The following is a 12,983-nucleotide window of genomic DNA, read 5'->3' as shown; positions in this document are numbered from 1 at the left end:
CATGTACTCGCATCAATCAATTCTTATGAAGAATTTACACTTTATGGTGAAAAATGTCAAACCTTTTTAATAATTGAATTCAGTTTGGTAGCTGAAGCAGTTTCTAGATATTACTCTCCATTTTTGCTAATCACTAATACAATACATTAAAAATGTTACAGCAATTCTACAGAACAAATATTATTTTCTGTAAGTGATTCAAATGTCCAAACAGTTTACACAAATCCATTATATAAGATTACAATCAGATCACAATCTTTGAGTTAAGTCTATTAGAGAAGATTTCATAAATAGCTGTTTTGTTATTCTATTGTGAATTTATGTAATGGTGTGATGCATTGCAGCATCCTAGGCAAATGTTGCTCCTTTTCGGAGGTGGATGAATTATTAATCCTGTGCCTTTTCCTCAGACATACTCCTAAGTGACAGTAGCACAGGTGCCCGGCGGGCACACTCGACCCACTGGCCAGTCTGGGCATGCCTGAAAACTGGACTTTAAATATGCATGAACCTCTGCTGATGCAGATTATAGCATGTTAGCACAGGAGCGCTGAAGAACACAGTCATCCTTCACTAATGCTGATTCAGCCCACACACTCCCTCCAGTTCCTCTCACAGACACTACACAGAGCCCTGTGACTCTCACACTGGTGAAAAGTTAATATCAGCTAATCGGCTGGCTGATTCAGTCGGAGAGATAGTATTTAAAAAGAAGTGCGCACTCAAATTATGCAGGGTTTTATATGTGTTTAAAAACAGTAAGTGATGATACTATTGTATAAATTCATTTCATATTTCAGAACCCGACTATTATGTCAGTGTTTAAATTCAGTGTCATACATTTTACTAAGGCAATAGTCACATGCACAATCATGCAGAGGGATTTCTCCTAAACAAAAAGCCAGACATAAAAGGCTGGAAGACAGCACATGCATGCAAATTGCATTCACAGCTTTGGTAATGTGGAATCACAGGTGCAGTTTAATTGAAAGGGTTGGGGTGCCACTCTTCCAAAGCAATTAAATGCTCTCATAGGCTGACTGATTGAGTCAACCAAGCGTGCAGCCTCACCAACTGCACACTCCATCCCTTTTAACCTCATCCCTTGAAAATAACACTGGATGAGAGGAAGAAGACTAGCAGGTTACCATGGCATCTACAATACTGTGAAAGAATCTGAATCCACACATCATTTCTTCATATTTTGTATCCAATGAGCCAGACGTTCCTGTATTTTTATGTAATCTTGAGGAATAGTTCTCCAGGCTCCCTGAAGGTCTATTTCGGCTCTCGTTTTCCTCAAGTTTCAGTCCAGCCCCTGTACCTGAGCAGTTTCAGAAGAATAATTTTTCTCTCTTAAGCCACACAGTGACATATCAATCATTTAAGTACAAAACACATTCATATTAATTCATGAACAAGTGAGAAACAGGTGCAGATGGTCAGGCCGGTGATCAGTGGTTAGATCAGACGAGAGGGAAAATGAGGTCGCTGCTGAGGTTGTTGCATAAACACCAGAGATTTAAATGGCATCTTTAGACACTTTGCAGCCTGTCACAGTGTAACATTTGTTCTTACTTCTGTAATTTAATCTAGATAATTAAATTAAATATAAAGAATGGGTGTTGGTTTAAGACGTATTGCATATAACTGTGTATGGCTTTTCCCCCCACATATTTCCCCCCACTCTATTCCCCTGCCAGTTCCCACACAGCAGCTAGCTCTCTCCATCACACAAAGCTACCGACCATTAAAGTGAAGGCAGTGTTTCCTCTGAGACACATGAAACCAGACAATGCATCTTTTTTGAACTGCTGCTGATGCTGCATCAAAGGGAAGTGCATTAAACTTAGAGGAAAGCGGTATCTTCCCCTTTCTGCATACAGAAGATTACATATGCCAATGTTTTTTCTGTTGTCATTGTGATTGGTAAGGGAGAGAGAGGTTATGGCATCCTTCCCTGACATTTAATTCCCTGAAAATATTCTTGAATACTTTTGTGTTGTACCACTTATGAGCCCTATAATATCTACCGCATATTATTTTAACTTCAACTGAAATGAACTGTCACAACATTAGAAAACTTGCTTGCAAATTTTTTTAAGCATTTTGCCCTACTAACAAATGTAACAGCAATGCTTATATATCCTCGCTGTGGGTCTTTTCATTTTATACTGGGTTAAACTTTAATATCCAAAAAAATATATACTTTTCTGCCCGGTTAAATCTTGAGGGAATCCTTGAAATTGTGTGTGAGAGAGGAAGCAGCAGTAGCTGCAGGTAGAACGCTATTATTCACTGTTCATTTCCCACTGATTCACAGACTCTCTCTCCAACAACAGAGAAACTCCAGCCTTCACAGCCTTTGAAAAAGTGTTTCATTTACTTCCTGCCAACACTCATACAGCCCCTACATCACATTTCCACTGTCCTGCTATAAAGCCCACACACTTACAATCCCAAACTCTGAAAAGAAAATCGCTCACAAGATTTATGAAACTTATTTCTTAATTTTTCATATGTATCTTCAATTGCATGACTGTTTGAAAGGAACAACAATGAAGACTATAAACCTAAAAATAATAAATCTTCAATTCTGCACAGCAAATTCCTCACTGAGGAATTAAGACTTTCAGTTCTTTATAAACACCCATCAATGCTTACTGTATTTATTAGTCCAGTTAAATTCACACTTGGGATTTTACATATATATATATATATATATATATATATATACATATACTGGAATAAACAGTGTACTTAATTATACTCAATTATAACAGCTAAACCACCAGTCAACCAACCAGATAAACAACCAAACAAACAAATAAAACAAACAAATAAATAAAGTGTTCCTGTTCATCCTTGGGCGACTATGACATGTTTTTGATAATTATTGAGACTTCACATTCTATTGTGTTCCAGATTTGCAGAAAAAGAAAACTAGGACTCGTTATGCAAAATAACGGTTGGCACCAAGACAAATTAGGTTAATAACTTCCAAATATCAATGTTTGGCATACAGTATGTAAGACTTATGGTCTAATCAGCAAGTTCAGCTCGAATGTTCTATAATGCCAGGGAGACCGAGCTGAACGTTGACAGAATGAAGTTTGATAGAGGCTTTTATATAAAAAACAGGGCTGCATTTTGGTTCAAATTTTTGTTTTAAACAAATGCAATATTACTACTACAACTACTACTACTAATAATAATAATAATAATATTAGTATTTACTAGGATAAAGTACCCTGCAAAAGTCATCTAACTTTAAGTATAAACCAGTGAGAAACAGATACAGATGATCAGGCCGGTGATTTAGTACAGGACACAAATAAAATTCAAATCAAATTTAAATTTTATTTGTCACATACACAGTCATACACAGTACGATATGCAATGAAATGCTTATATGACCGTCTGTGACCCTAAAAATAAATGATTTAGATTAAGATTTATTAATAGGAAATAGATATGAATAAAAAGAAGTAATAAATAGAAAATTCATTCAGCTAGGTAAAGAATAATATATCTGTAGAAGACAGAAATATACAATCTAAGAAAAATCTAAGAAAACATATCTGCTGTACAAATATGAAAAAGAAAGATTCTGAACAATATAGAAAAATATAGAAATTTTAATGTAAGATGAAAAAATAACTGGAGGGTGTGCAAATATGTATAAAAGTGTCTTATTTAAAGTGACGTGTCACTTTAAATGAGACAAATAAATAATAAATATTTACAAAGTCTGCAGCTTTAGTGTTTTTAGATCTTTTTGTCAAATGTTCCTTTGGTATCCTGAAGTATAACTGCAGGCATTTTATAAGTAGCGAAGGTTTTTATATTTTATTAATATTATAGTATTATGCTTCAGTACTGAAGTATAAATTTGTAGCCTGTCACAGTAAATTCACATTTTTTTATTTTATTTTATTTTATTTAATTTGAAGAAGTGACGGAAGGCTCAAGACTTTTGCACAGCTTTGTATGCTAATTAATGAACAAACTAATTAATAATATTAGTAGTATAATTAATAACAATATTTCTAACTGATAAACTATATACTAATATATACTAATAAAAATAATACTAATAATATCTTTGCCATGATTCATTCTGATCTCAGAATCACATGGGACATTTATAGCACCATTAAGCAGCTCTGAGTATGTTAGTGTGAGCCAGAGTTTCATGTGGATCCGTGGTTGACGTATGAGTCAAGCTGAATAGCTATGATTAAAGCCCAGCTCCACAACAACAGCCAGTCTGGAATCCAACACCTGTTTGTTTAAACCAAGTACATTTGTTAAGCTCTTGGATCAGTCGAAATGTCGCAATGTTTTGTTGTATCCATAGGTGAGGCAAATTATGTGTGTGTGTGTGTGTGTGTGTGTGTGTGTGGTCCTCCCTCCTTCAGGCCATGGCTTTTGCTCTTGTGGCCGCTGTATTTGTAGTGATGGATGGTTTGGAAAGCATTGCCAGTTCCCCCGTAGCTGCAACATGACTGACGAACAGAGCAAGAACTTGTGTGAGACAGCCCATGGTGTCATGTGCTCCGGAAAAGGTAAGACAGAGCTCTCCCAGTGCTGCACTTTGTCTATGACAGCAAAGGTGGGGGAGATCAACTGACTGCGGCGCTCCACTTTATCTGTCAATGTGCACTGGAAGTGTAGCAATCATAAAGCACTGGTGTGTGCCATAAAGTGTGAATGCTCCGTAGAGACTGTCTTTGGTGCACTATAGCCTTTATAGAAATAGATGAATAGAGCTATCACAGAGAACGCTATCTGCTTCCATGTTGTGCTACAGTAATATAATCATTGGCATTTATTTCATTTATCATGTAAGTCATTTTAAATAGACCCTTACTAAAGATCTACTGTGTAAACCTGCAAAATAAAAAAATCAAAGCAAAGCCACAGACAGAAAGCTATAGCAGCAGATTTATCTCTCTTCTTGTTGCATCCGAATAAAGACGAGTATTTTATCATCATCCAGGACAAATAGATTGATCTCAAATAGAACTTTAGATTGCAAAAATAAAATGAGGTCTCCTGCTTAAAACGTCTTCAAACGTATAAATGGGAGCTTTGGAGGAGAAACAAGAAGACAAAGCGAGTCTCAACCTACAAGGAAACCTTAGCTGTTTCTTCCTCCTCTTCATCATGTGCCCCTATCATGATGTGACATGCTGTTATAGGAACAACCAGGTCAGGAGCAGAGATTTCTTTTTTTTTTTTTTGTTAGACTGTGACTTGAAAAAAACAGACTGTACAGCTCAAGTGCTTATGCAATTCATTTTAAGTAAGCACAATGCAGTGCTTTTTGTACTACCATGATAATTGTTGCATGAAGGCCATCTGACACTATTTGAAATGTGATTAAAGATTTTTTAATCTGTCCTTTTTAAAATATTGTCTGCTTTGCTATTTGCAGATGTGGATTTTTAGGTGACCAAGTACTGTAGAATGCAGATCTCACCGCTCAACCCTAATTATTGTATCTTTTGTCTTACTGTAATATACATTTAACAATAGCATAAACCTTTATCAAGCTGGTTTTATTCTCAGAAAATGTTAGAAGGAATGTTACAGATGCGTATTATGATGCTTTTACACCATGATAACCCCAAGCTTATGCTTCCAGGCTCTTGCCACTGCGGGAGGTGCATCTGTTCACCACAGGAGTGGTACATTTCAGGGGATTTCTGTGAATGTGATGAGAGGGAGTGTGACCAGCACGATGGTTTGATCTGTACAGGTGTGTTTAGAAGCTTACTGTATATATTTATGGAAACCATCATATGACTTTTACCTATAAATATATTCTGTCGAAATGACATAGAACAATTTTGTCAATTCATGTCCTACACATTTATAATTTTTCTAAACTCGTTCAGCCAATTTAGTGGCATAGTGGTTAGAACTATGGGTCAGGGGTCAGATTCTTGGGTCAAGCGATTGATTCTTGCCTCGCCTTGTCTTGTGTGCATGAAGTTTGCATGTTCTCTTTGTGCTTGGTGGGTTTCCTATGGTTTCCTCCCACAATCCCAAGACATGCAGATTAGGCTAACTGGTGTGGGCCAGGGGTAGCTCAGTGGTTAAGGCATTGGACTACGGTTCGGAAGATCCCAGGTTCAAACCCCACAACCACCAAGTTGCCACTGTTGGGCCCTTGAGCAAGGCCCTTAACCCTCAATTGCTCAGATGTATAATGAGATAAAAATGTAAGTCGCTCTGGATAAGAGCGTCTGCCAAATGCCTAAATGTAAATGTAAATGTAAATGTGTTTTCAAATTCCCAATAGTATATCAATTAGTGTTTGAGTGTTCTGCACTGAGCTGGCATCCCATACTGTGTGTACCTCATCTAGTGCCCCGATTCCCCTGGATTAGGATCCAGGGCTCCGGTGAGCGTGCATAGGATAAACGGTTTAAAAAATAAACAAGTAAAAGTGAAATCATGTTCAGTTAATCTAATAAAGCTAGCATAATCTCAATTAGTGATGGGTCATTCATGAACGGTTCGTTCTTTTTAAACAAGTCCTTAACGTGTCTCAGAAGATCAAGTGATCTCAGAGAGTGATTTGTTCATTTTCTACTGGGCACGCATGCGCAAAGCATGCTTCATAGGTTATGTACAGGAAACAGAAATGAGTAGTTACTTTTGAGTCTTCTAGATTCGATAGCAATAGATTCGAAAGAACGAATGACTCGGACCAGAAGACTCATGAGAAGAACCGTTCAATTCTGTTTCCTGTGAAATGCACTGCATAGAGTCACGTGACAAAAGAACGAATGACTCAGACTAGAAGATATAAGAGGTGAGCTGCTCACCTCTTATCATATGTCCTCAGCTGCATTGTAATATTTTTATTACTAGAACTATAGCCAAAATTTGTCTATGTGGACGTGTTGGGTGGGTGTTTATTAAAAATGTAACATTTTATTTTATTTCTGATCAAAAGAACAAAGTGAACTTAACGACTCAACAAAAGATCCGTTCATTTTGATGTCCAAGATTCAAAGAACCGAGTCATCAAAATGATCCAAACTTTCCATCACTAATCTGAATTCATCATACAGTAAGTGCCAGGCCAGGTCAAGTTGTTGGTTATATACAGTACTATAGTAAAATAAACATAAACCCATGAGATCCAGTTACTGTATAAATGCCAGCTTTTAAATTATCCTTCATGCCCATACACAGATGCATTGATTGTATGCATGGCACAGAAAAACATGCAATGTTTAATTGTTTAAATATATAAATGGAAGGTTTAGTCAACATGACAAATCTCACTCAATTAATTAGCAATTATTTCAGCACCAGTGTATCTGCTGTTTGCCTCAAGTGATAAAACCACAAGAACTGATATGGATAATGCTAATGATCTAAGTGCTTGCTTGTTTTCATCCACAAATTTATAATTTTTGATAATGTGTTGCTAATTTAATCTTCCCATAATTACATTAGGTTATAAATGTAAATGTAGGCACAGTGCTTTCTTGGTATAATCTATTGTCTTAGAACAATATTAATCCAGGTTCAAATCATTCAAATTGCAATAATATACTGTAGAAATGGCAACAAAGAAATCAAAAGGTCATTTGTCCACATTTTAAAAAGTATAATATTAAATATAATTGTTCAATAAGTGGGACTTCTGAATAGTCTGTAAATGTAAAGGTAGAAAATGGAGTGTATTTATTATTTACTTTATTTATTTTATGTTAAATTAAATGCTAATTAAATAGGAAAAATGTATAGTACCGTGCAAAGGTTTTGAGCCAATTTCTTCTATTTTGCTTCTTAAAATATTAGAGACTTTGTTGTACCAGACAACAGAGTTCCTGAAGTATGTATATTTTGGCTTTCATTTTCAGTCTAGTCCTTGTAACTGAGCAGTTTTAGAGAAATGATTTTTGTTTGTTTAGCCATACAGTGACCTTTAAATCATTCACACATAAAAACAGTCTGACTTAACTTACTGTAGTATACTGCAGAATATTACTGAATATTACTTAATATTACTGAATATTAAGTCGTTGGAACAGACGAGAGGGGAAATGAGGTTGCTGCTGAGGTTGTTACATAAACAATCAGTTTAAAGTTGATAGTTTGTTACTTTGCAGCCTGTTGCAGTAAAACATTTGTTTTTATTTATTCATTTAATTATATGAATCTACATAATTTAATTTACCATGAAGACATAGAACTGCATAGGAAGCTTTTGGACATATGGAATGGAATCTTGAAAAAAATATATTTTTCTGCTTTTTTTACTTTTGGGCCAAAAGTACACCTACTTTTGTTGAGGAAATCCTGCAGTTTACATATAAATCTACAATGGAAACAGATTTGCTACACACGTAGACATTTTAGCAAATCCACACACACGCTGTCTGGCACATACACAAATACCATCTTTTTTTTCTTTTTTTCAACTGCAGTGTGATTTGGCAACAGCTTTAGGGCTGTTTGAACGTTATTTCATCTTTTTTTTTTTTGGTGTATTAGATTGCTTAGTACCCAGCCAAGACAGATCTGTCCAATCAGTAAAGCCTCACTGCCCCATTCTCTCCTGTTAATGGCCTTGGCTTGGGTCCAACAGGAAGGAACTCTGTGGACAGTAGTGATTTTATTGTGAACTGGTTTCATACCAATTATAATAGAAAACTCAATAAACCATATTTATTATGGCTTTGATTCTTGCCCTTAAAGACATCTGGACCGTTTTATGATTTGTTTACTTATTGGTTTCCAGGCATCATTACTTATTGCAATGTCATTCAACCAATTATTCTGTTTCTCCCACGCAAACATTAGAAACAAGGGGTGACACATAATCGAAAAAAGGGGAATTTATGAATATGTGTTAAATGTCAATGATTAACATATTAGTGATTAGGGCACAGGCCATAATTAACATATGCATAAGGATTATTAAAATCATTCTCGTATGTTGCAAAGGGAATACTGTCTCTTTTTTTTAATTATTATTCAGTAGATAAAAAACAAACAAGCAGGCAGTGTTTTGCCCCTCCTAGGGCAACAGTGATGCATTCAACCTTTCAAAGCATAATGATGTAAAATGTATCTGCCAGGTTACGAATACTAATTTCACATCCCCAAATTTTTTGCTTTCTCCAGCTGAGATTCTCATTACCTATAAATTGATGAGCGATGTGGAAAATTCAATGTATTAGGAATGCCTGGTGCTCAATTTCATGCCACATGGATTTAAATTCCAACTGTTTCAGTGGTGACATGAAGCATCTTCGCCAAGGATAAAAACTCTACTTGAACATTAAAAGCCTATACACAGTGAACTGATTGTGGATTCGGCATTCGCTACTCCAGTGCATTAAACATTAATTTATATTGTACACTCAATTGCTATTCACGTCTGGTTTGTGCCGCTAATGCTAGGAAGGTTCTGAGGTGTGAGTTACATAGACTAATCAACTAGTCAGTCAATACATTTAAGGTTGGGAGCTGGTGACTGTGCAGTATGGGGCTCGTTATTTGGTAGTCTGACAAAATTTCACAAAATACAGTCTAGAGTTACCTGCAATATTATGGACTGTAAACACTCTGATATCACTTTGCGTAAGGCTTTACTCTGAACTGGAGTGAATTCCATTCTGACCTGATCTGTGTGAAAGAGTGCTTTCAGCGCCATGGGTTGCACGTCAATATCCGATCCCAATCAGCTTTACAGTCAGATCAGTGGTGCATGCCGGCTCAAAGAGGCCAATCCAGACTCGTGTTTAGACATTACTGAGGACAGAGCTGAAGAGGATTGAAACACCTCCCAGATACGATCGCATTGTCCGTCCATCATTAAATTAAGTAATAAAGAGCTCCTGTGCTACACTGCATGTTCTTAGTGTTAGAATCAACTATTTTAGCATTTTAGGAACCGGTTAATTTTTTTATTGTGTAATATGATACACAGATTTAATCATATTTATTAATATTATAATATATTGTCAGTCATTAAAATCAACCTCGGAAGGTAATTGAAGTTTTGTTTGACATGTTCTTTTCCACAAAAATTAAACAGTATAAAATAGTAATGTCCTGAAACCATTTCTCTTTAAATATGAAGAACAAGACTGGATTATACTGTAGATAAACATCAGTAATCAGACAAAAAAAAAAGAGAAACCAGAGAAATCTTATTAAGTCACCAGTTCTGACACAGCAGGTCAGCATGTGTGACTGAGCTGGTTTAAAGTATCCAGGCAAGTCAAACAGCAGGGGAGAAACAACAGATTCGATACAGAACAGTTTGTCTCAGCAGAGTGATATAGCAATTTCTCCATAGCAGCGTCCACCTGCAGCGAGCCAGCCAGGTGTGTTCAGGTCTGCAGGAAGACATACTGGTTCTCCTTCAAATATTACATTATTTCTACAAAGCAAGATTTTGTACTCATGTCATACTTATACATGATTTTTAAAAAATGATAAAAGAAATAATGAACAGGAAACATCACAGAATCTGCAAGACCAAGAAAATGCTTTGACCTAATTTAGGTTTTCTGTTCTTTATTACTCAGCCAGTAATTCAAGCTCTTTCTTTGTTAGATGTTGCTAAGAAGTAGAGTTTAACAAAAAGGACTGAAATCGTGTAGAAGGTCATGGAGAGAGTGTCACATTTAATTTCCTGCTCCTCTTCTCACATCCTGTTCCAGGAAATGGCTTGTGCAACTGCGGGACCTGTGAGTGCTGGGACGGCTGGACAGGGAACGCCTGTGAAATCTGGGTGGGAGAAGAGTACTAACATTTTCTAAAGACTGCCAAACCCCCCAATAAATAACGGCTTCTTCAATAGTAGCTGGGAACAGAAGCACTCTGAACCTGCTTTATGTATATATCAATATTCATTGTACTGTTACAAAACTCTTTTATTAAAACAAGGTTTTTCTTTTTTTTTTATGCAAGTCAAACAAATGTTGTCAATTACTTTGTAATTGTTTTTGTTCGTTTCTATTACAAATATATGTTTTTTATAGGAATGCATACACACACTTTGACTAACGGAGGACGCAGGTACATGGGCAGGATCCAAACAGTGTGTTTTATTACTGATGTGATTATTTGTCAGATCATCATCTGAGTATGTATGAGCTTGTTACAGTTGTGCCTCAATCAACAGGGTTTAATGGATAAAAACAAGATTATTCCTCCACTGAGGTGAGTGATACTACAATTAAACCAATAAATGTGACTCACATATTCTGTATCACTCAAGAGAACATGGTAACACTTCAGTATGGGAGGTTAGATATTAGATATTAATTCATAACTTGAGTTATTAAGGAGGAGATGGTAATGTTTCTTGTTTTTCTGGACATAATAGCAGATTCTGATCTTCAGTCTCATCATATGTGTTTATGTTAATTACTAACCATAAGATAGCTTACAGAGAACTTTATTATTATTATTATTATTATTATTATTATTTGATGTAATTTCCCCTTTCTGGACTGAATGATGTTTAAAGACAGTTTTACAGAAAAAGTAAAGTATATATTTATTCTCTTAATTTGGTTCAAATTAGATGTCTTTTAGGCCATGGTCTAATCAAACGTGCTAACATGAAGCACTTAATGGAAAGAAAAAAAAAAACATGGCCATCCTAATTAAATGTGTAATTTCGATTCACCGATTAGCCATAACATTAAATCCATTAACATTAAAACCACCTAGGATTTGGGTTCCCTTTGGGCCACCGAGGCAGCTCTGGTCCCCAGGGGCTTACAGTAACTCCAAAGGGCCTCTGGGGGTCTGCTGTGGTGTCTGACACAAGGACGTTAGCAGCAGATCCTTTTGCTGCATATGGATTGTGGAATGGGGTCTTCATGGTTCAGACTTGTTTGCCGAATCGGATTGGGATCTGGAGGCCAGGTCGACAGCCTTGGGCTCTTCTTTGCCTGCTGGGCCCAGTGCATGGCAGGCTGTGGTGAACTGGGTGTTCTGGTTCCTTTCTGATTTGTACTGCATTAGCTTTTCTGTGGGATCGTACCGGATAGGCTGAACTTTTGTCCCCAAAATGGTCGAGCCTTTTGTGCCCATGATCCTGTCACAAATTAACTGGTATATACTGTAATTGGTGATGAATGTTGTTCAGTGGTGGTGTTGATGTTATGGCTGATCGGCATACAATATGTTCATGAACTAATCGCTATTGGTTAAATTTTTTAGTTTAACTATTTTCACTATGCCATCAGGTTAGTTATCAGGAGCTTTTTAAGGAAGAATTTTACATGCAGCTGAACCTTTTTCAACCTTAGTCAAATTCCCCTGATCTACAGAATAATGTAAAAATATAAGAACATTACATAATGCACTAATAAAATCTTATTGTTGCTAAATATCTGTTGTATTCACTTCTTACATAGCCGGGCTGTTTAATGTATAGAGCAGAGTTTGTCCCCATATACTGAAGTGTTACTGAAAACCTGGAAAACAAGTTACCATGAAATGTTATTATGAGACTTTGAATGAAAAGAGCATGTTTGCAATTGTTTAAACCTCTGCAATAAATCACTTTGAGATAAAATGCAATGAATCTAATGAACCGATTTACAGTACAACAGACTGTTAGAAATAATGTGTAATGTGTAGACAAGTCATTTTAAGAGAAATAGCCATGCTCACATGTTCACATAATATATATTATAGCACAAAAGACCAGGAAGTATGAAAATAAGGGAATCAAGACCCACAATGTTCACTATTAGCCAACAGTTTGATCATCAAAAAGGTTGAGTGCAGTAATATACTGCACGTTATATTGCATTAAGGTTCTTAGTGACATTACAGTACACCTTTATATAAATATTTTATTCAATATGTTGTATCTGTGTGTACAACAAACACAAACTGTACAGTGCAGACAAACTCTTTGCATATATGTATGTAAAATTAGCAGTACATACCGACATTTCTTGATACACATAGCCTACAAC

General features: G+C 36.1%; 1 protein-coding gene across 1 annotated transcript in view; it reads left to right on the top strand.

The window, feature by feature from the left end:
• Positions 1 to 12,579, top strand: part of itgbl1 (integrin, beta-like 1) — a 62,151-nt gene extending 49,572 nt beyond the window's left edge. The window contains exons 9-11 of the mRNA XM_053496303.1: positions 4,422 to 4,568; positions 5,651 to 5,764; positions 10,704 to 12,579. Coding sequence (XP_053352278.1) covers positions 4,422 to 4,568; positions 5,651 to 5,764; positions 10,704 to 10,792 — 350 coding nt within the window. The 3' untranslated portion in view covers positions 10,793 to 12,579. The remainder of the gene's footprint in view (positions 1 to 4,421; positions 4,569 to 5,650; positions 5,765 to 10,703) is intronic.
• The last annotated feature ends 404 nt before the right edge of the window (positions 12,580 to 12,983 follow it).

Source organism: Clarias gariepinus, chromosome 5 (genome assembly GCF_024256425.1).
Source record: "Clarias gariepinus isolate MV-2021 ecotype Netherlands chromosome 5, CGAR_prim_01v2, whole genome shotgun sequence".
Classification (NCBI taxonomy): Eukaryota; Metazoa; Chordata; class Actinopteri; order Siluriformes; family Clariidae; genus Clarias; species Clarias gariepinus.
This window is presented reverse-complemented; position numbering and strand designations above follow the sequence as displayed.